Here is a 24,093-nt window from a genome sequence, read left to right as displayed (position 1 = left end):
ATCCTGTCTCCACCCTGTCTACACCCTGTCTCCACCCTGTCTTCACTCTGTCTACACCCTGTCTTCACCCTGTCTACACCCTGTGTACATCCTGTCTCCACCCTGTCTCCACCCTGTCTACACTCTGTCTCCACCCTGTCTCCACCCTGTCTACACTCTGTCTACACCCTGTCTACACTCTGTCTACACCCCGTCTCCACCCCGTCTCCACTCCGTCTCCACTCCGTCTACACCCTGTCTACTCCCGGTCTACATCCTGTCTACAACCCGTGTACATCCTGTCTACATCCTGTCTACACCCTGTCTACACCCTGTCTACACTCTGTCTACACCCTGTCTACATCTTGTCTACACCCTGTCTACATCCTGTCTACTACAGCAACTACTACTAAACTACTACTACAACTACCAAACTACTACTACCGATTGGTAGAATATAATATATAATAATAATAATAATAGTGAAACTCTATGTATCAAGATGATGAGTTTATCATCTCGATACATAGATCGACATACTATATACATAGTATATATGCTATATAGTATAGCATATATATATATACACACATTGAACACTTTAAAATAAACTGTACACTTTCACGAACACAGCAGTGTTGCAGTGTGTGTTTGGCTCTGACACACAAAAGCGCTCAGGCACGAACTGGACTTCTCCTCCTACGTCATCTGGGTCCTGTGACGTTTCGTTCCTTGCTGTGTTTTGGAAAATGAAGCTAGTTAGCTGACGGATCAGCCTGACTGCGCTCACACTTCAAACACCACAGTTTCTTTTTTTAAACAATGAGCCAGGTTGTGGTGTCGTTTAGCGCACTTTGAATCCACCGCAGGACCTCCGACCGGTTCTTCACCGAGCGAGGTCAGCCATCTCCCGGAGGAGATTAGCTCGTTAGCACCGTTAGCATCCCGGTAGCCTAATTGGGATTAGCCAACGTCAACTAACAAGCTGACAGCCTCGTCCCGTCTGAAGACAGTTGTCGTCGGATTATTGACCGCTCGGTGCGTTTGATGGCGGATAAAGGTCAGTAGCTTGTGAAGTCGCTGCAGCTCGGCTCCACCGCCGCCCCGTGCTTCAGAGACCCCCAGCAGTGAACACCGGCCGGCTAACGCTCCGTTTACAGCCCGGAAACATGACCGAGTCCGAGGGGATGGTCGACGTCACCGTGAAGACCCTGGACTCCCAGAGCAGGAGCTACCGAGTCAGAGGAGAGGTAATACCCCTCACCCTGTCCTGCCGCGGCCCCACCCGGTCCTCCCTCCTCACTGACGAGTGTATGTCCTTCTTGTGTCCCAGCTGACAGTGAAACAGTTCAAGGAGCACATCGCGGCCTCAGTGCAGATCCCCGTGGACAAGCAGAGGCTCATCTACCAGGGCAAAGTGCTGCATGATGACCGAGCCCTGGCTGAGTACAGTGAGTAGAGAGCCCACACAGCAGAGTGTTTGTAACTTTGACCTTTGACCTGAGCTGTGTGTGTTTCTGTGAGTCGACCTATCAAACAGATTCACGGTGAAGTGGACAGAACCCTTCAGCACTCATTTCTTACTGATCAAACTCAGGTTACTGCTGGAACATTGTTAATATGATCACTTCCTCTTCAATATGATCCAAAACAACAACAGCAGCGAGGTTCAGGTCGGTCCGGTTCATTCCTAAATCCTGTCCGTACTCTCTGCAGCATTTTGGATCAATGGAGGCTTTACAGGAAGTTACTGTGACATCCTGATAATAAATAATGACAGTAGTCCAGCCTGGAGGTAACTAATGCAGGGACCAGTTGTTCAGCATCACTGTGACAGGTGGAGGAAAGCAGCCCTGGAGACCTGCTGTCTGTATGTCTGAAATATCTCCCAGGTTCCTCACCGCGGTGCTGGAGGTCCAGGCAACATCAGCCAGGACTGATGAGCTTCATGATGAAGTGAGACACTACCGATAGATGTCGATGTCTCCCACAGGTTGACAGGTTACTGGAGGAGCTGAAGCAGCCTGTGAGCGATGTGCATGCAGAGACTGATGCATTTGGACTGTACCCAGTAAATTCTGGTTCTGTGCTGAGCCGACAGCACTGCAGCTCGTCTAATATACTGGAATCAGTTTTTATTGTTTGTCATATTAGTGTCTCGTATATGATGTTTGGGTACTTGAAGAATAGTGTCTTTGGGAGCTGATCAGTGTCGGGCTATACTTCTCTAAACATGTTTTTCACTGCATGTCGGTGAACTGATGAGTGACCGAAGCCTCAGAGAACATCTGCAGAGAGACCTGAAGGATGCTTCACTGATGTTTCCGTTCAAACTGACACTGCAGAGCCTGCAGAGACTCCCAAAATGACGCGGAGCTGCAACCGCTGCTCTGAATTAAGACTCTGGAGACTTTCGTAAATGACAGATTTCAGAGTTAGATGTTTAATCCCTTTAATCAGCTAAGAGGAAATGTGCAACACAAAGTATGGAAAACGTGAAGAGATGGGAATCTTCTCGCCATTATTTCCAACTACTCTGTCATGGTGTCATTTTTAATTGTTATTAATTTATATCAATATCAAAATACTCCCAGCTCACTTTGGGTGAAGGCAGAGTACGCCCTGGACAGGCCGCCAGTCTGTCACAGGGCCGACGCTTATAGACAAATGGAAACAAAGACCATTCACACTCTCATTCACACCTAAGGGCAATTTGTAAAACCACAAATTTACTTGAGTTGCATGTCTTTGGATGGTGGGAGGAAGCTGGAGTAACCGGAGAGAACCCACGCAGGCACATGGAGAACATGCAAACTCCACACAGCAAGGCACAGGACTGGATTCGAACCCGGAACCTTTTCTGAACATATTGTGAGAAATAAGAGCAGATCAAATATTTTGAGTCATGGTGGTATAAAAGTGATCCAGTACTGAAGTCTATGAGATGTCAATGGGACATTACTATTATTATTATTATAAGTAGTTTACTACAGCCCACATAAACATCTGAACACTGACAAAAAGTCTGTTCATTTATTTTATGTATATGAACCAGCAGACGCCAGTAAATGTTTTTACAGCCTTTAATGAAGTCCATTGTTTGTTTTTCCTCCAGACGTGGATGGGAAGGTCATCCACCTGGTGGAGCGGGCCCCACCTCAGGCCACCATGTCCTGCTCCGGGGGGACAGGTGTTTCCACCGGGGGAGCAGAGGGAGCCAGCAGCAGCAGCCAGACCTCCTCCCAGGGTGCACCACACGACCGCAACAGCTACGTGATGCTGGGGACTTTCAACCTGCCCGTCAACATCATGGACCCGCAGCAGATACAGGTAGAGATGAGACCCAAACACCACACTGTGTTGGTTCCACGCCCTCCTGACAGCTGCATTTGTTCTCCAGATGTCAGTTCAGCAGATGATGTCTGGGGTCGGTGAGGCTGGAAGGAGTGCCAGGGTCAGCAGCGGCTCCGGGGTGACGGCTCTTTATTCACCACTCATTTCACCACTGTTTCTGTAAAGATGACTTGTGACTGTAAAGCTGACTCGTGACTGTAAAGCTGACTCGTGTCTGTAAAGCTGACTCGTGTCTGTAAAGCTGACTCGTGTCTGTAAAGATGACTCGTGACTGTAAAGCTGACTCGTGACTGTAAAGCTGACTCGTGTCTGTAAAGCTGACTCGTGTCTGTAAAGATGACTCGTGTCTGTAAAGCTGAGTCGTGACTGTAAAGCTGACTCGTGTCTGTAAAGATGACTCGTGACTGTAAAGCTGACTTGTGTCTGTAAAGATGACTCGTGTCTGTAAAGCTGACTCGTGTCTGTAAAGATGACTCGTGTCTGTAAAGATGACTCGTGACTGTAAAGCTGACTCTTGTCTGTAAAGATGACTCGTGACTGTAAAGCTGACTCGTGTCTGTAAAGATGACTCGTGACTGTAAAGCTGACTTGTGTCTGTAAAGATGACTCGTGTCTGTAAAGATGACTCGTGTCTGTAAAGATGACTCGTGACTGTAAAGCTGACTTGTGTCTGTAAAGATGACTCGTGTCTGTAAAGATGACTCGTGTCTGTAAAGCTGACTCGTGTCTGTAAAGATGACTCGTGTCTGTAAAGATGACTCGTGTCTGTAAAGCTGACTCGTGTCTGTAAAGCTGACTCGTGTCTGTAAAGATGACTCGTGACTGTAAAGCTGACTTGTGTCTGTAAAGATGACTCGTGACTAAAGCTGACTCGTGTCTGTAAAGATGACTCGTGTCTGTAAAGCTGACTCGTGACTGTAAAGATGACTCGTGTCTGTAAAGCTGACTCGTGACTGTAAAGCTGACTCGTGACTGTAAAGATGACTCGTGACTGTAAAGATGACTCGTGACTGTAAAGATGACTCGTGTCTGTAAAGATGACTCGTGTCTGTAAAGCTGACTTGTGTCTGTAAAGATGACTCGTGTCTGTAAAGATGACTCGTGTCTGTAAAGATGACTCGTGACTGTAAAGCTGACTTGTGTCTGTAAAGATGACTCGTGACTAAAGCTGACTCGTGTCTGTAAAGATGACTCGTGTCTGTAAAGCTGACTCGTGTCTGTGTCTGTAGAACAACGGCTCGGTGGACGTGCAGATCAACCTGGACCAGTCGGTCCAGAGTGAGCCCAGGATGAGGCTGCAGCTGGCTGAGAACCTGCTCAGAGACGCTCGCTCTCTGATTCACAGGCTGGAGGTACGACAGCTTCTGTTTTTCATGTGGAGCTTCTTATTAACAACGTTGACATCACGTGTCGTACATCGTTTTCAGAGGAAGTCAAGCTGCTCACAAACCCTCCTCGTTGTTGTCATGGTTTGTGTTACTTCTGTTGTGTCCTTTTAGTTTGGTCCATTTATAATTGTGCATTTACTTCTGGCACTGTAGCTCCCATCATGCTTTGGGGGATGCAAAATAGAAGTGTATTCTAACGTTGCCATGGAGTCAGTGGATTGCTGTAATATGACACTCGTTAACAATCCTGATGAAAAGACTCGTGATATTTGCAGAATAGAGTTGTGTTGTTACGAGATGTTTGTTTTGACATCTACCTATAATTTAATAATAGGAGTATAGAGGACATTAAAGGTAGGCACCTTATTATGAATGAGCCTTGTTTATCAATATCAAGTTTTTTCTTAAATTATTTCTTAACAAAGATCTTCATCAGATTGATGACGTGTTGTTAAACCACATCTCAGTTCTCAGCTGTTTTCTTATATTGATGAATCCCACAGTCCTCGTCAGCTCACAGCACGGAGCTGTTGGTCCGACTATCACCCTGCCAACGCCCATAAAAGGTCATGAGGCTGCAGGGCCGTGTGCACAGTCACAAAGACTGAAGGAGGGAAGAGAAGTTGAACGGTGCACGAACGATGAGGAAAATAACTTTATTTCTCACAGCATCATCATTTTATTCAAACTTTTTCCTCCAAATTAAGAATTTTTCCAAGTTCTTTGACTTTAGTCGATTAAATTTTGATCTTTTTTCAATCAAAATATTTCAACTTTATTCTGAAATCAGTGAACTGGTCCTGATGCTGATTCCACTAACATGTTGGTGGACTCTTCTGCCAATGTGATGAAGAGTAGAAGACGATGGCTTTGGACAGTACATGTGTGCTTCTATGCACACGTATGTGTTTTGTGTTACAGGGAGTGTCCAGTGACAGCAGCTCCCATTCAGAACCAGATGGGTCTCAGTCCTCCTCCCTCCCTCCGCCATCCTCCTCATCTGTTGGAGGAGCTGCAGCCTCACCACCCCTGGACACCAGCTCTCCTCCTGCTCCATCATCCTCCACCTTCTCCTCCTCCTCCTCCTCCTCCTCCTCCTCCTCCACCTCATACTCTTTCTCTTCCTCCTCCTCCTCCTCCTCCTCCTCCAACTCCACCTCCGCGTCCGCCTCCACCTCCACTTCCACCTCCACCTCCACCCAGACTGGGAGAGCAGCCAACACTGGACCCAAGTAAGTCACAGGAGTCTGCAGCATGATAACATCTGATCAATAATCTAACAACTGATCAATGTTCTAACATCAGATAGAGAGACAGAGAGAGGGCGAGAGAGAGAGATAGTTACTTTATTAATCTCACGAGGGGACATTTCTTTTCTTTTTTTTTTTCATTAGCATTAGCGCTCATTAGCATTCATCATCAGGCTCTTTGCACTGCTGACTCATCCTTCTGTTCTCAGCCACCCGAGTCCAGCTGAGTTTGTGGAGATTCTGTCGGAGGTCCGGAGGGTGGAGGAGCGGCTGCGTCCCTTCATAGAGAGAACCCACTCAATCCTCGGAGCTGCCACCTCAGCAGACTACAACAATAACGTAAGGAGGCCGTGTAGCAACAACAACAACAACAACAACAACGTCACATAAATGACCCGCAGCGTATCCAGGAACATGTTCACTGCTGCTGGTCACCCTCTCAAACAACCATTAAAAACTCTCATGACCAAAGGTCTAATAATTGTCTAATAATTGTCCAAAGCTAACTCAGGTCGTCTGTCATTCACAGACCCAGGAGAGAGAGGAGGATCAGCGCATTCTCAACCTGGTTGGAGATGCTCTGCGTCTCCTAGGAAACACCCTGGTGGTCCTGGGTGACCTCCGCTGTAACCTAGAGACCTCTCCTCCCCGTCACCTGTATGTGGCCCGCCCCGTGACCCACTACACCCACCCGGTCCTGCTGCAGGCCGGTCTGCCTCACATGCCCATCCCAGTAGGTCCACAGCACACTGCTGTCAGCACTCAGGATGTTGAGTGGAGGAGAGTTCTGGATTCAGAGTGAACGAGTGAATTTAATGTATGTTGGTAGTGTGTATCTGCTGGTGGAGGAGACGTACTGCAGTACAATCAGGACCAATCAGCTGCATCCTTTTACTTCATGCCGTTTCATTAGATGATGAGTTGTAGTGAGCCGGGTTGAACTGAGTACTGCAGCTGTTAGCCAGATGTAATGTATCAGTCCAGCATCTTTGTATGTTGATATACAGTGACACATTTTTATGATCATAAAACCTTATTGTGATGTCATATGTTGACAGTGACAGTGTGCCAGAGTCCCTGGTGGTTCTGTTCTCAGCCTCTGTCCTTCACATGGGTTTGTCAAGGACCTGTCTCTGTCCTCAGATAAACTTGGGGACCACCGTAACCATGACATCCAATGGGAGACAAGCAGCTGAAGGGCAACGCCAGCCCCCACAGGGTGCTGGCCAATCAGAGCAGCAGGCTACAGGCCAGACTCCGCCTCTTCAGGCAAACGGCACCAATCATCATCAAGGACAGGGCGGACCCAGAGTGATCCGGATCACACACCAGACCATGGAGCCGGTAGTCATGATGCAGATGAACATAGACGGTACGTAGACATAGACGTGTGCTGACAGCTGAGGTCACATGACCTCTGGGGTTGGTGTCAAACAGTCAGTGTGTGAGTATCATACAGGACGTGGACTGATGGAGCAGAGTGTGTCCACGGAGACAAGATCACCTGCTGAAGGTGGAACGTCTCCACAGACAGACAGTGTTTGTAGTGTTTGACAGCTGGTTGAACCTGTAGCGTGCTCAGGTGACGTAGGACAGTGACAGTGAGCTGAGCTGCATGTTCAGTTGGGATCAAACTGTTTGAAAGTTATTGAAAACGTTGCTGCTGCTGCATCCAGCCAGTCAGACTCCCGCCCCACCGACCTTCAACTGGTTCTTCATATCTGCAGCTGCAGTCACAGGAACGTGAAGCTGCTTGGAGGAGCTCTGACAGCCTTCACCATGCTGCTCCGTCATCTATCATTCAGTGTGCTGAGCACAATGATACCAAACAGCAGTGACCACTTTCCTCCATTTAAACAGGCTGAATGATGAGACGTGTGATATTAATTAAAGAAAAGAGTTAGTTCTAAATATCACCAGAACTCAATTATTTCTAATTTCTTCATCTACCAACAAATCTATGGAGGCTCTTTTACAATAATTTTTGTAGAAGAAATAGTTGAAACATTCTTTGCTTCTGGTATACAGGAACCAATGGATTTTAATTTCATCACTTTTCAGGAGAAACAAAGCAGTGTTTTCCTGACCTGTTGAGGTCCCAACAAATCCATCCCGACTGTCTCTCCACTGCTTGATGTGGTGACGTCTTACACTTGATTTGAGAGGATGAAACACATGGTTTAATGTGACGAGATGAGTGTGTCCTACAGTTAGTGTGTCCTCTCTCCGGGAGGCTGATGGACTTCTGCTGTTGTTGGGTTGAACAGGTGAATCTGCTGCTGGGTCTCAGGCTCCGGGACAGACCAACGCTGCAGGTCCAGGACAGCCGGGTGAGTACTGCTCTGTGATTGGATGGCTTGTTGCTATGGCTGTCTCTTCCTTCACCTTTAGTGCCTGACACATGAAATGAAACGGCGTGACGTGACCTTTCAAACGATACGAGTTGTTTGTCTCTGCGGCAAAGTGTCAGCAAGAAAAATCATTTTAAACTTAATTATAATCAAAGACAGTTACAATCTGCATGCAGCTTTGCGTCCATCTCCATCCACTCCTTTTGTTTACATTAATCATGATCTGGTCACTGCATAGATAAGGAACATATATCACATGATGGAGCAGAACTGGACCGATGTAATGATGAAAGTCCCATGTTTGTACCCCAAAGTCATGTTCTGAGGACACATCAAATGTCTGCGTCGTAATAGCTTTACTCATTTGTTATTGGTTGATTGAGTCACCGTCTCCTGATCGCGTCGCAACATACCAGATATCAGAATAAACAACAGCACACGACCCCTTTAGATGAAACGACCTGCTTCTCGGTGCAGCAAAGATTTATCTATTTTTGAAATCACAGCAAATTTCTGCATCTTCTCCAAATAGGGCTGAAACGACATCCCACTATGTACCCAGCTTCCAAACAAGTTGGGACGCTTTTTAAAATGGAAATAAAAACAACGCAATGATTTGCAAATCATATAAACCCATAATTAATTGAAATTAGACCAAAGATCAAATGTTGAAACAGAGAAATTGTATTGTTTTATGTAAAATATCTGCTCATATTGAATTTGATGGCAACAACAAGTCTCAAAAAAGTTGTGACAGAGTCAACAAAAGACTGGAAAAGTTGTGTAACACTATAAATAACATTGGCAACAGATCAGTAACATGAGGGGTATAAACAGATGATTTTAGAGAGGCAGAGTCTCAGCAGTGAAGATGGAGAGAGGTTCACCACTCAAAGACTGTGTGGGAAAATAGTGCAACAATCTAAGAATAATGTTCCTCAACGTAAAACTACGAAGAATTAGTGGATTTCATCATCTACGGTTCATAATATCATTAAAAGATTCAGAGAATCTGGAGAAATCTCTGAACACAAGGGACAAGGCTGGAAACCAATATTGGATGGTGGTGATCTTCAGGCCTTCAGGCAGCACTGCATTAAAAACACACTATTCTGGAGTGGAAATCACTGCATGGGCTCAGGAACACTTGTGAAAACCATCGTCTGTGAACACAGTTCATCGCTGCGTCCACAAATGCAGGTTAAAACTCTCCAAAGAAGAAACCAGATAGAAACATGATCAGAAACACCGCCGCCTTCTCTGGACCTGAGATCATTGAAGATGGACTGAGGTGAAGTGGACAACTGTCCTGAGGTCTGATGGATCACAATCTGAGATTCTGTTTGGAAATCATGGACGCTGCATCCTCCAGGTTAAAGAGGAGAGGGATGCCCTGAACTGTTGAGCAGCTGAAATCCTATATCAGGCAAGAATGAGACAACATTTCACTTTTCAAAACTCCAGAAACTGGTCTCCTGGAGTGTTAAGAGGTGATGCAACACAGTGGTGAACATGATCCTGTCACAACTTTTTAGAGACGTATTGCTGCCATCAAATTTTAAATGAACATATATTTTTCATAAAACAATAAAAATGTCTCGGTTTCAACATTTGATATGTTGTCTTTGGTCTATTTTCAATTAAATATGTGTTTACATGATTTACAAATCACTGCATTTTGTTTTTATTTACATTTTACACAACCTCACTACTTTTTTTTGGAAACTGGGTCAGAGGTCACTGTAATGTAAGATTTACTGCATGACAGAAGTGCATCATATCTGAGAGTTGGTTTCTATGGAAAGTACCTCAGATAAGATCTCAAATATCCATGCTTCATGGTGTGGCCAGAAATCCCCCTTTAATGCACAAGAAGAGTTCTATTTCAGGTCACATATTTTTTCTAATAAATTATTATTAGGAGATTTCCCTCTTACAGGTGCTGTGTGCTTTTCCGTTCAGGTCACTGTGGGCTGAGATTGAACACTAATGTGATGCATTTACATGATTTTTTTAGATACTTTAATTTACCAATATTTTTACTGAATGTGGAAAATAAGGTCACAATGTGCATTTTTAATCTATCAGTATTTTTAGGATTTAGAGAAATGAGATGAGAGAATAATTGGTTTATAGGTGTGTTTTATTTTTGAATCTTCAAAGTTTGATGACACCTTTTAAACTGATCACTGATACACCACAGAGGAATGTAGACCAAAGGTCAGCACCTTACAGAAAGCAGCTCAATGTTCTGGTCCTGAACTCTGTCCTTCACCATCACATGAGCAGGATGGTCATCAACCAGAGCCAAACATCTCTACAGCGCTCCTCCCTGCTGCTCTCTCCATCATCTCCATCTTGTGGTCACACCTTCTGTTTACATGCTGTCAGACAGCAGTCCAGCATCCAGTAGGCTCAGAGGGAACTTCAGACAGACACACTCAGAGATGTGTTTTCAGGATCACCCTGTCTCTGTGTCCAGGAGCAGCAGCGGCCCACTTCCCAGGACTCCCCCCCGAGTTCATGCAGGCCATCGTCCACCAGATCTCCCACCAGGCTGCTGCCATGGCTGCTGCAGCCTCAGCCGGCCACCCGGCTCAGATGATGTCTGACTCCACCCCCTCCGCTGAGGGACCTGCCACCCCCCCGGCCCCTCACGGTCGGGTGCTCATCACCCGGCCCTCCTTCCCCCCCCGCATCCCTCAGCCTGTGGGAACCAGAGGAACCACCATCAACCTGAGGGCCACGGTACCCACAGCGGGCCAGCAGCCCGGGGAGGTAAGAGTTCAGGGACCGATGTCCAACTTCAGAACCAGGAGAGGTCAGAGCAGCTGAGTTCAGGGACCGAGGTCCAACTTCAGAACGAGTCAGTACACCTGTGTCCTGCTCTGTCTCATGAAACGTCCACACCAGGACAGATGAGTGGACTGATGGTTTATGTGCCTCCTCTACCTGTCAGGGTCCTCTGGCTCCATCCTCCCTCTCCCAGATGATCAGTGGTCTGGTTGGACAGCTGCTGATGCCGGGGCAGCCAGGTCAGTGTCAGCTGCTCTCTACTGACCCCTGGAGGACATTCATGTTCCACCTCCTTTATACACAGTACCTGTTATCACATGACCACAGTTTAGACCAGCTCATCCATGAAACCAGAAAACGTCAGAGTATTTAACACATTTCTTTTCCACAGTAATGATCTTCCTGACAGTAATCCATCACAGCGACTCTGAGTCATTATTATCAGCTGGGATGTGCGGTTTTTATGTAGAAATGTGAATGTATTGCATATTGATTGTGTATTAGTTGTTCTGTCTGACCATGAAACACCTTCAGTTTGACACCAATGGATCAGACATGATGTGTAACCGCTCCTCCTCCTCCTGCTGGCTTTCATGGAGGCTTTTGATGATGTTTTTTTGGTTTTGGTTGGTCTCATTCTGTCCTGTTTCTCCGACCCGTCAAGGTGATCCTCTGTCCTCTTCAGCCTCTCAGTCCTCCGTCTCTGCTCCTCCTTCATCGGACCCCTCCCCTCCTCCCTCTGCCAACACCTCTGGACAGACTTCCACCCACACCACCAGTACTGCATCTGTGGGTCAGCCAGCAGAGGGCGGTGTTGAGTCTAACGTGGCTCATCTGCTGGGCTCCCTGCTGGGGGGAGCAGCAGGACCAGGTTCTGGACTGGCTCCCTCCATCACAGTGACTCTGCCAGGGGTCCCGGGTTTCTTCCAGGGCATGTCGGACTTCACAACAGTGAGTTCAACAGTGAGCACACGCCTGCAGCGCCCCCTTTAGGCCATAAATTAATAGCTCAATGATTTTCATCTCCTTCGTTTTATCCTGCTTTTTTCAGGTGAAGTTCTCTGAACAGCATCAAATGTACCAAAAATACATACAAACAGGCTTTTAACTTCTCATTACTAACAGGAATATCTGGGAACGGGTGACACAGACAATATGTCCTGTCAGTCAGGCATGTCCACTGTATATCAGCAGATGAACAAACTAAACTTATTTATCTCCACACAGCATGATGGGAGATTAAAGCTCCATCGGTTTCCTGAGAATCACACATATCTGTTCACACTGGAAGATCTCACTTTTCATGAAATAGCAACAGTTTTATCTTCAGAGATCTTCTTAGTTAAAAAATAGTTAAAAATCAGTTTTGACACATTAGACTACGTGCAACAATTATATCACCAACTTCAACTTTTTATGTGTAAGTGTGTGTTTTCATGAAGCTAAACGGAGCCCTGAACATGCAGGTTGTGACTGATGTTTCTGTGCAGCCCCCTGCCACTGGCCCCGGAGCCCCGGCCCCCCCTCCATCCAGCGGTCCTGCCCCCCCCCACACCGGCAGCAGCCCGGGCGGAGACTCTCTGAGTCCGGAGCTGTTTACCGGCATCGTGCAGGGAGTGCTGTCCACCATGATGAGCTCTCTGGGGGCCCAGCAGGGCACCGGCGAGAGCATCGCCCAGTTCATCCAGCGACTGTCCCAGACCAGCAACCTGTTTGCTCCGGGCTCCGGAGACGCTGTGGGTGAGTCTCACACAGGACAGAGAAGGTAAAGCACATCTCAATCAGCACTGTGCCCATGAACTGGCTCTCGTCTCGCAGGTTTCTTCGGGGACCTGCTGTCCCTGGTCTGTCAGAGTTTCTCCATGGTGGACATGGTGCTGTTGCTCCATGGGAATGCCCAGCCTCTGAGCCGCATCCAGCCCCAGCTCATGGACTTCTTCACGGAGCACTACCTGCAGGGTCGGGAGCCCACTGACGGCAACATCGCTGTAAGTTCCTCTCTGCTCTGTCGCACACTGAGCGCGGTTCTTCAGAGAGTTGGAGTGTCTGAACCGCTGCTGTGACTCCTCCCCCTCCTGCAGCTCACCTTCCTCCTCCTGTACAGACACAGTGACCCATGTCTCTCCTCCTCTCCACATCAGACCCAAACAAACGTAAAGAGACGAGGGACGAGATCCACTGTCTTTGTTCTGAGCACATTATCATTACAGCCACTGGAACCGTATTACAGAAAGTTCTGTTAATAGTCAAAAAGTGGCCAAAAAGATGAGGAGTTCTTTCAGTGTGCTTATGGGCATGTGAGAGTGGTTTTATTCTTTAATATTTGTATTATTATTAGTCAAGTGTACATCTCTGCAGATTCAACAGGAACTGTAAACAGAGAACAAATCTGTGATCACTGTTCTTCCTCTCCTTCAATAATAAATTAAATATAGTCATGTCTCCATGTCCCTTCCGTCCGTCCGTCACCATGATGTGTCGGTCTACATGTGAGTCTCTGATCTGATCATCAAACACTTTAACACACAGTGTTCTCTGCAGACAGCAGCTGAGCACCTCATCAATGGACTGGAGGACTACATTGCTGAGAGCTTTGTAAGGACACACACACACACACACTCTGTTCGATCTGTACCAGGTGTGTATTGATGGACAGGGGGAGGTGTGTGTGTGTTGTGTCCAGGCTACAGTGACGGTGAGAGATGGAGTGGACATCGTTCAGACCAACCTGTCCTTCCTCAGACAGCAGTTCACTCAGATGGCCTCACACATCCTGCGCTGCAATGGTGAGTTCACTGCAGTGGACCGGGTCTCCTCTGACACTGCAGCCCGGTTCCACAGTGGAACCATTTCTAGAACAAGAACCTTTCTTGTGAGAACTCCGTTAGACAGGTACCGAGTGTACAACCCCATATCCGAAAAAGTTGGGACGCTATGTAAAATGTAAATAAAAACAAAATGTGATGATTTGTAAATCACATAAACACATATTTAATTGAAAATAGACCAAATAAAAGACATTTTATGGTTTTATGAAAAATATGTGGTCATTTCGAAAAAGTTGGAACTGGGTCAGCAAAAGACTGGACAAGTTGTGTAAAGATAAAAAAATAAATAAAATAAAAAACACCTGGTTGAGTATCTAACAACTAATTAGGTTACCTAGCAACAGATCAGTAACATGATTGGATATAAAAAGATGATTTCAGAGAGGCAGAGTCTCTCAGCAGTGAAGATGGGGAGAGTTTCACCACTCTGTGAAAGACTGTGTGGGAAAATAGTGCAACAATCTAAGAATAATGTTCCTCAATGTAAAACTACAAAGAATTAGTGGATTTCATCGTCTACGGTTCATAATATCATTAAAAGATTCAGAGAATCTGGAGAAATCTCTGAACACAAGGGACAAGGCTGGAAATCAATATTGGATGGTGGTGATCTTCAGGCCTTCAGGCAGCACTGCATTAAAAACACACTATTCTGGAGTGGAAATCACTGCATGGGCTCAGGAACACTTGTGAAAACCATCGTCTGTGAACACAGTTCATCGCTGCGTCCACAAATGAAGGTTATATACAATGATATATTCAGGTTCTGGAGCAACATATGCTGCCATCCAGACAACGTCTCTTTCAGGGAAGGTCTTGTTTATTTCAGCAGAACAACGTCCAACCACATTCTGCACGTATTCCAACAGCATGTCTCCGTAGCAGAAGAGTCCGCTGATAAACTGACCTCCTGCAGTCCAGACCTATCAATCATTGAAAACATCTGGAGCATCAGGACATGAAAAATACAACAAAGGAGACCCTGAACTGTTGAGCAGCTGAAATACTAGAATGGGACCACATTTCACTTTCAAATCTCTAGAAACTGGTCTCCTCAGTTCCCAAACATTGACAGAGTGTTGTTAAAAGAAGAAGTGATGCAACACAGTGGTAAACATGATCCTGTCTTAATGTTTTTGAGATGTGGCATCAAATTCAAAATGAGCATATATTTTTCATAAAACTATCAAATTTCTGTTTCAACATTTGATATTTTTTCTTTGGTCTATTTTTAATCAAATATGAGTTTACATGATTTATAAATCATTGCATTCAATTTTTATTGACATTTTACACAACGTCCCAACTTTTGGAAACAGGGTTGTATAAGTCTTAGACAGCCAACTCTTTGACCATATAACAAACACAGGACACTCAACATGAGTTATTCTTACCTGTTCTCCACTGGTTGGTCCTGAAGGCCCTTTCCTTCCTCTGGCTCGATGCCCAGCTAACACCAGCTGACTCACTCAACACAAGGCCTTCTGCAGGATGAGTGGCAGGATTCATTAAGCAGAAAGCCCACTGCCCCAGTTACCCTCCAGCATTTACAAATCACCTGGGCCTGATAGTGCTGCAACAACAAAATAAAGATAAAAAATAATTCATCATTGCAAAGTCCAGGTTTGTGGAACCATTCCTGACATTAGTTATCAACAAAAGTCTAGCCAATTCAAAATCCACCTAAAACTGCACAGAGCAAAGTGAGTGGAGACCCCGACAAGCTGCTGTCTCCTACCAACTCTCTCAAGGCTGCACACACACAACTAAAGCAATGACGTTGGTTTATGTTTCTGGTGTTTTGTGTCTCGTGTGTCACACAAAAGCACAACATTCCCGGATTTCCAAAAGTTCTCCTCGATGGAGAGGAGAGCTCTGATTCAGTCACAAACAAGACTTCTGTCTGCCGAGTGGCTGGAAAACAAAACACTTTTTAAGAATGAGACAACCCTGTTTCCAAAAGTAGGGACGCTGTGTAAAATGTAATTAAAAACGAAATGCAATGATTTGTAAATCACATAAACTCATATTTAATTGAAAATAGACTAAAGACAACATATCAAATGTTGAAACTGAGAAACGTTATTGTTTTATAAAAAATATATGCTTATTTTGAATTTGATTACAGCAACACGTCTCAAAAAAGTTGTGACATTTTACTGCTTTATTTGTTTACAACAGCGGAGAAGAGACATGAGGGGAAAGATATGAAGCAGGTCTGTCCGGCTGGGACTGGAACCAGCACAGAGCTCATGGTCCATGTGGTACTGAGCTGTGATCAGTCCACACTTAGAAAACAAGCATTTCAAATGATTCATGTGTAACGAGGTGTTTTGTAAACTTCAGGGAGCTCGTGCTTGTCGGCCCTCTACAGTGTGTGGATGAGTGTTGTGTGGTTCAGTTAATCAAACAGACAGAGGACGGAGGTTAGGGGGGATGCTGGGACCCAGAAAAGACAGAGACCCCCCCAGAGGGACGGTCTTTCCTACACTCTGAACTATCTGCAGGTGTGGAGGGTCGTCACAAGGCCGACTCCTGACTGTTATCTTAGTGGAACACGGAGCCAGAACGCTGCTTGGTTCTGTCGGACCACTCTGATGTGAGGCGGGTTCTCCTCCTCAGATCACACCTTCGGCCCCCGTCTGCTGCTGCTCTGCACTCAGGGCTTGTTTGAGTGTCTGGCTGTGAACCTGTACTGTCTGGGGGGGGAACAGAGAGCTCTGACCGCCGTCATCAACCACCGCATTGTAAGTACACGTATACATACGCTTTACTGCTGTGATGCAGCTGTGTGTTACTGTGTGTTTCTGTGTTACTGTGTGTTTCTGTGTTACTGTGTGTTTCTGTGTTACTGTGTGTTTCTGTGTTACTGTGTGTTACTGTGTTACTGTGTGTAACTGTATAACTCTGTTACTGTGTGTTACTGTGTGTAACTGTGTTACTGTGAGTTACTGTGTTACTGTGTGTAACTGTATAACTCTGTTACTGTGTGTTACTGTGTGTTACTGTATAACTCTGTGTTACTGTGTGTTACTGTGTGTAACTGCGTGTTACTGTGTGTTTTTGTGTTACTGTGTGTTACAATGTTTCTGTTACTGTGTGTTACTGTGCTACTGTGTGTTACTATGTTACTGTGTTACTGTGTTTCTGTTATTGTGTGTTTCTGTGTTACTGTGTGTTTCTGTGTGTTACTGTGTGTTACTGTTACTGTGTGTTTCTGTGTGTTACTGTGTTTCTGTGTTAGTGTGTTTCTGTTATTGTGTGTTACTGTGTTACTGTTTCTGTGTGTTTCTGTGTTACTGTCTGCTTCTGTGTTACTGTGTTTCTGTGTTACTGTGTGTTTCTGTGTTACTGTGTTACTGTGTTTCTGTGTTACTGTGTTTCTGTGTTACTGTGTTACTGTGCTTCTGTGTTACTGTGTTACTGTGTTTCTGTGTTACTGTGTTTCTGTGTTTCTGTGTTACTGTGTGTTTCTGTGTTTCTGTGTTACTGTGTTTCTGTGTGTTACTGTGTGTTTCTGTGTTACTGTGTTTCTGTGTGTTTCTGTGTTACTGTGTTACTGTGTTTCTGTGTTACTGTGTTTCTGTGTTTCTGTGTTACTGTGTTTCTGTGTTTCTGTGTTACTGTGTTACTGTGTTTCTGTGTTACTGTGTTACTGTGTTTCTGTGTTACTGTGTTACTGTGTTTCTGTGTTACTGTGTTTCTGTGTTACTGTGTTACTGTGTTTCTGTGTTACTGTGTTACTGTGTGTTACTGTGTTACTGTGTTTCTGTGTTACTGTGTGTTACTGTGTTACTGTGTTTCTGTGTTACTGTGTGTTTCTGTGTTACTGTGTTTCTGTGTTACTGTGTTACTGTGTTACTATGTGTGTTTGTGTAGAGGAGGATGTCTGCTGAGGTCAATCCCAGTCTGGTCAACTGGCTGACCAGTATGATGTCTATGAGGCTGCACGTCATTCTGGACCACAACCCCGTCACCGAGGACCAGATCCAGCACTACGTCCTCTACACACAGGTGATGCAGTGACACGCTGCAGTGGGTGCAGTCCCATCCAGCTACCTCTGACACCACATCATAGACAGGACCAGGTCACTTTATTTCTCAACAGGGAACTAAACAGTCAGTGTGTGATTTCAGGATCAGTTCACAGTGGCCTGGTCGAACAACACGGGTCAGAGTTTGAACACTTGGGCCCAGATTCAGTTCAGATCTTTAAATGACCTTTTTAAAGCTGTAACATGGTTTCAGGGTGATCTGACCCAGAGGACGGAGGCTGAGGTGGAGCAGCCGTCAGAGAGTCCCAGCATGGAGGTCAGTGGGTTTCTCTCCTTCTCCTCTCTGCCCGGCTCTTTAAACAACTGCCCAGTGGGTTCCTGTCAGCCGTTATATTCTGCTGAAGACAGAAACTCTGAAGAACCTTAAGAAAACATTATTCCTTTAAACACAGCGGATCTCTGCAGCTGGATTCATTTACATGTGCTGCTCCAGTCAGTGGTTTACAGTGTGTGTGTGTGCGTGTGTATCTTGTGGTCCAATAAGAAGGAAATATTCGGCACACAGATGACACAGAACTTGTTGGTACATTTATTCTTAGTTTAATTCGGGGATTTGTTGTCAAGAAGAAAACTGGAAGATTATTAGATTTAAGAGAGTTAAGATTTATTAAGCTGGAGTTCACTGATACAAACAGAAAGAGGCGGAGCGTCGCCTTCAGACTGGATCAATACAAAGGACCCGTTTAGGATGTTTTTATCATTTCATTTGTCTGATTGTTTCACTGTCACGGTGATGGTCCCTCCACCCTCTGATCATGGGGTCCCTCCACCCTCTGATCATGTGACCCCTCCACCCTCTGATCATGTGGTCCCTCCACCCTCTAATCATGTGGTCCCTCCACCCTCTGATCATGTGACCCCTCCACCCTCTGATCATGCGGTCCCTCCACCCTCTGATCATGTGGTCCCTCCACCCTCTGATCATGCAGTCCCTCCACCCTCTGATCATGTGACCCCTCCACCCTCTGTCAGATGGAGGAGAGCTCGTCTCCAGCTGCAGCCACCACAGCAGAAGAGACCATGGCTTCATCAGGTGAAGGTGGAGAGAGAGGGGTGTCTCTAGGTGACAACACTGTCTCATCAGGGGACACTCCACGTCCTGCTGGGGCCCCGAAGGGACGGGAGGAAGTGGCCCCTGAGATGGAGCCATGGGCAGCAGCTGTTCCACCTGTAAGGAGTGAGATTTTCTCTGTAGTAATACCTGATACCTGTAGAGAACATTCACACAGCTCAACCTGACCTGGAGCCACACGGCCTCCTGCTGGCGTATCATTAGTACTGTTAATACTGAGCATGGCAGGATACTGAGGGGAAAGTAAATAACAAGACCAGGGTCCATCAGAGTTCCTGTTGAACTTAGCACAGACAAACAGGGAGCTGTCACCTGCTGAGAGGGTCGGGCTCTGCGCTGCAGTGGCTCAGTGAACTGTGTGAGGGGGCGGGGCTCTTCCACAGCTGTGGGTCTGATGCGAGTCAGAAATGAAAAACCTGAACCCAGAAGAGTCTTTGGTGAAACCAGCATCAGGTAGACAGGAAACAGTTTTTATTCAGGAAACATCTGATTTATAGACACCAGGTCAGTCTGCAGGAAGTCTCTACTTCCTGTACAGTCAGCTGTCAATCACACAGGTCATTTGTCAATCACAGTCAGTTGTCAATCACAGAGTCAGCTGTCAATCATACAGTCAGCTGCCAATCACACAGGTCAGCTGTCAATCACAGGTCATCTGTCAATCACAGGTCAGCTGTCAATCACACAGTCATCTGTGTATTGATCATGTTAACAGCAGATGTGAACGAACAGACTGTAACTGTGTCTGAACCTTCAGAGCCTCCTTTGTTCTCATGTTCACACGGAGTCTGAAGGTTTTTACACATTTTAGACATTTGAATGGAGTTGATGTTGTAACTTTGTCTGTAACTGTTCTATCATGTCCCGGTCAGGAGTGGGTTCCCATCATCAGACATGACATGCTGTCTCAGAGGAAGATCAAAGCCCAGCCGCCGCTGTCGGACGCTTACCTGCACGGGATGCCCGCCAAGAGGAGGAAGGTGAGCCGAGTTCAGAGTCCTCTCTGTGGTGAAGGAGCCGGCCGGCTTACAGTCAGAACAGAGTTGTTGGAAGATGGAGCCAGGCTAACAGTTTCTACCTGCTCCCAGTCTTTGTGCTAAGCTAGGCTAAAGGCAATCCTGTTATTTCCTAAGTATCCAAATGTTCCTCTTGATGTGATGTCAGAGGGAACAGCTGGAGCAGTGAAGTCTTCTGCTCTGAAAACAAGTGTCTCGGTGGGTCGCCGTCTTCTGTTGAGTGGCTGCTGCCAGGTGAGACAGAGGGATCAGAAGCTCCTGCACAATGCATGCTGGGACATGTAGGCACTGCCAGCAGGCTAACTCAGAGGAACTCTGTTTTCTCCATCACTATAGCAACACTGAGGACTTTATTCATTCATGGACAACATTAACCTTCAACACAGAGCGGACAGCCTCATAAAATGTGGTGAATGTGTCCTTTAAGTGTGTGACATCAGTGTGTGTGTCCTCAGACGAGCCAATGCGACGGGCCTCACCTGTCCCTGTCGGACGCAGTGAGCCGAGCCGCTCGAGCTGCTGGAGTCCTGCCCGTCACCGCTCCTAACAGCCTGCAGGGGGAGCTGGAGAGGCCGGAGCTGCAGGAAGCTTACACCAAACAGGTAACATGTGGCAACACTCATCCAGGACGGCATGATGTCAATCATCTGTAGTTACAGTCTGATTATCATCCAGCTTCAAACAAACAGTCTGAGTGTTTCTATAAAACACGTCAGATTCATCAGAAGTCCCGATGTAGATCCAGACAACACGAGAGCAGATATCAGACCAGAAAACAGGCCGATGGAGCCACACAGAAACTGATTTATGAAACACCTGCACAGTGTTCCCTTTATACAGTCCACCTGGAGATGTGTGGAGATCGGCCTGATGCTCCACCTTCTACACACCCACATTGTGTGACCACATGGTCGATGCACGTCATCAGGGCTGATCATAGAAATGATCCATGAGGTTCTTTATGGAGGACGAGGAAGAGGAAGTGTTCTGACACAGAGGTGGAGGATGAAGATCAGGCTGTTTGGAGGAGGACAGCGCACACACACTCACACACCTACACACACACACTCACACACACACACGCACGCACGCACGCACACACTCACACACCTACACACACACACACACACTCACACCTACAGACACACGCACGCACGCACGCACACACACACACACTGTCCTCCTGCTTGTGACCTACCAACTCTCTGTCCTCCTGTCTGTCCTCCTGCCAGGTGAAGAGTGACCTCAGAGAGCGAGTGAGAGACGATCCGGACTACAACTCCCACCGATTCCCCAACACACACCGAGCTTTCTCCCTGGAGGACTCCTGATGCTCTGCAGCGTCCCCGTGCCACGGAGGAGAGGGCGGGGTCCACAGCACCGGCCAATCAGAGCACTCTGGTTCATGTAGTGTGGCAGCTCCTCCCTCCTTTCCCTCAGGGCTGCTGTAGTCTGTTAGACGGGGACTCTGTGGACCCTCCATGGCACACGGTTCCAGGTCACCTGAGTCACCTCATGCTCCAACATCCCCCTCTGCTCCCGTCCACCTCCGAGAAGCTAAAGAAGAGTCCGAGTGCCGAACATGACCGCAGGTCTGATAACACCAGGTGAAGGCAGAAGAAGCCCAGGACACGCGATAGAAAGGTCCAGGCTTCATCTCACTACGTCGCGTCTGGACCGCTGAGAGAACCGTGAATGTCGAGAGAAGAAGATGTGAAACTGAGAGAGTAAAGTTCAGATGTTGTGAGGAACACTACGAGGCACCATGAGAGTAACCATTTAATAAGATTATGAAGAGATATCATGACAGAGATATGAGCAAAAACATGAAGACAGGATTCTTCATATGAAGGTCGTTCAGTAGTGAGAGCACAGTTGTGAAGCTGCAGACAGAAGTGGTGACATCATGAGATGCCTCGTAGTGAACGGTGAGCAGCCCGACCACAGGAAGTCCACTGAGTTCTCATGTTTGGACTTTATTCTCCTTATTTCTGGAAACATGATGACATCAGTGTCACCGGGTCCCTCTCATGCTGTCCTGTGTTGCAGATGTAGTCATGCTGTGAACGAGCACAGATTATATATAGTGAGTGGGCAGTGATATCATAGTTTTGTCCCTGTCAGTCCAGTAACCTGTGTTTCATGGCATTAGATTTGTGTTATGTAGCATCCTAACTTCAGATATGACAACGAGACTCAGATGCTGAGTTGTTGTTTGTATATTAGAGCGTCATCTTTCTAACTGGCACTGATGTGTTACTACAGGAGAACTAATGTAGAGCTGCAGTAGTTCTGTGCCACAGTCTGAAGCTGCTGCCACACAGTGACTCTGTGCTTGTTACATCACTTAACTTAATCAGATAATAAATGCGTCTTTCCAAACAGCTTCATTTGCAGAGTCTCTGGTTTTTGTTTAGACGTATGAACGTGTCCAGCTCCAACCTTTGAAAACTAATGTGACCCAACTGTAATCACAACTACCAAAGGTATGAAGTTATCTTTGAACAATAACCACATCCAGGCAGAGCTTCAGTTCACATCCAGGAGAAGTCGACTGTCAGTTATCAGCCTCTTCAAACCAATGAGCACTAAATATACTGAATACACGTCACATCATCTCTCCTCTCACAATATCTACCAACTGTTATACAACCACATCGCCAAAAAAGTTGTGACAAGGTCAACAAAAGAATGGAAAAGTTATGTAACAAAAAAAAACACCTGATCAACATCTGACAACTAATCAGGTTACCATGGCAACAGATCAGTAACATGATTGAGTATAAAAAGATGATTTCAGAGAGGCAGAGTCTCTCGTCAGTGAAGATGGGGAGAGGTTCACCACTCTGAAAGACTGTGGGAAAATAGTTCAACAATCTAAGAATAATGTTCCTCAAAGTAAAACTACAAAGAATTAGTGGATTTCATCGTCTACGGTTCATAATATCATTACAAGATTCAGAGAATCTGGAGAAATCTCTGAACACAAGGAACAAGGCTGGAAACCAATATTGGATGGTGGTGATCTTCAGGCCTTCAGGCAGCACTGCATTAAAAACACACTATTCTGGAGTGGAAATCACTGCATGGGCTCAGGAACACTTGTGAAAACCATCGTCTGTGAACACAGTTCATCGCTGCGTCCACAAATGAAGGTTATATACAATGAGATATTCAGGTTTTGGAGCAACATATGCTGCCATCCAGACAACGTCTCTTTCAGGGAAGGTCTTGTTTATTTCAGCAGAACAACGTCCAACCACATTCTGCACGTATTCCAACAGCATGACTCCATAGTAGAAGAGTCCGCTGATAAACTGACCTCCTGCAGTCCAGACCTGTCAATCATTGAAAACATCTGGAGCATCAGGACATGAAAAATACAACAAACTGAACTGTTGAGCAGCTGAAATACTATATCAGGCAAGAATGGGACCACATTTCACTTTCAAAACTCCAGAAACTGGTCTCCTTAGTTCCCAAATGTTTACAGACTGTTGTTAAAAGAAGAGGTGATGCAACACAGTGGTAAACATGATCCTGTCACAACTTGCTGCCATCAAATTCAAAATGAGCAGATATTTTTTTATAAAACTGAATTTTAACATTTGATATGTTGTCTTTGGCCTATTTTTAATTAAATATGAGTTTACATAATTTATGAATCATCGCATTGTTTTTATTTACATTTTAAAGTGTCCCAACTTTTTTGGAAACAGGGTTGTAACTGAACTGGATCAACCCACTGCTGTTCATACGACAACCGGATCAGCTGAAGCCTCAGAGGGACAGAAAGGAGAGCGTTATGGGGGCTCTGAACCGTAACACAGAGTATTTTTACAAGACTTGCAACCTAAACTAAATGGGATGAAAACAGTCACATGACAGAACCAATGAGATGAATGTTTCTTTCAGTGCTGAAGTCTGAAGCTCCACCAGGGGCATAAAGTATGCCAAGTGGCCACTTGTTGAGGGTGGTGCGAGAGGAGTGTCTAGAAAGAGGA

General features: G+C 46.0%; 1 protein-coding gene across 3 annotated transcripts; it reads left to right on the top strand.

The window, feature by feature from the left end:
- The first annotated feature begins 701 nt into the window (after positions 1-701).
- On the top strand, positions 702-22,474 carry bag6l (BCL2 associated athanogene 6, like). Of its 3 annotated transcripts, none has more exons than XM_069720633.1 (24): positions 702-1,229; positions 1,313-1,430; positions 3,095-3,309; positions 3,380-3,451; positions 4,563-4,685; positions 5,643-5,953; positions 6,181-6,310; positions 6,501-6,704; positions 7,115-7,343; positions 8,239-8,301; positions 10,811-11,100; positions 11,282-11,357; positions 11,783-12,069; positions 12,609-12,858; positions 12,937-13,106; positions 13,660-13,713; positions 13,802-13,904; positions 16,569-16,693; positions 17,826-17,960; positions 18,195-18,257; positions 18,974-19,171; positions 19,946-20,053; positions 20,545-20,691; positions 21,322-22,474. In XM_069720633.1, exons 1-24 carry the CDS (start codon positions 1,149-1,151, stop codon positions 21,418-21,420), a joined length of 3,651 nt encoding a protein of 1,216 aa, XP_069576734.1. In that variant the 5' UTR covers positions 702-1,148; the 3' UTR covers positions 21,421-22,474. The 3 variants fall into 3 exon arrangements, with proteins under 3 accessions (XP_069576734.1, XP_069576735.1, XP_069576733.1); XM_069720634.1 differs by having other exon boundaries at positions 10,805-11,100; positions 18,210-18,257; XM_069720632.1 differs by having other exon boundaries at positions 10,805-11,100.
- Positions 22,475-24,093: the final 1,619 nt, after the last annotated feature.

This window comes from Brachyistius frenatus, unplaced genomic scaffold (assembly GCF_029030835.1).
Source record: "Brachyistius frenatus isolate BFR_SWC_R1_liver_20210118 unplaced genomic scaffold, ASM2903083v1 Contig_245, whole genome shotgun sequence".
Taxonomy (NCBI): domain Eukaryota; kingdom Metazoa; phylum Chordata; class Actinopteri; family Embiotocidae; genus Brachyistius; species Brachyistius frenatus.
This window is presented reverse-complemented; position numbering and strand designations above follow the sequence as displayed.

Coding starts and splice junctions, on each gene's coding strand:
- bag6l (XM_069720632.1), top strand. CDS start 1,149: ATGACCGAGTCCGAGGGGATGGTCGACGTCACCGTGAAGACCCTGGAC. Junction 1,230..1,312: donor GCTACCGAGTCAGAGGAGAG/GTAATACCCCTC, acceptor CTTGTGTCCCAG/CTGACAGTGAAACAGTTCAA. Junction 16,694..17,825: donor CCGTCATCAACCACCGCATT/GTAAGTACACGT, acceptor GTGTTTGTGTAG/AGGAGGATGTCTGCTGAGGT.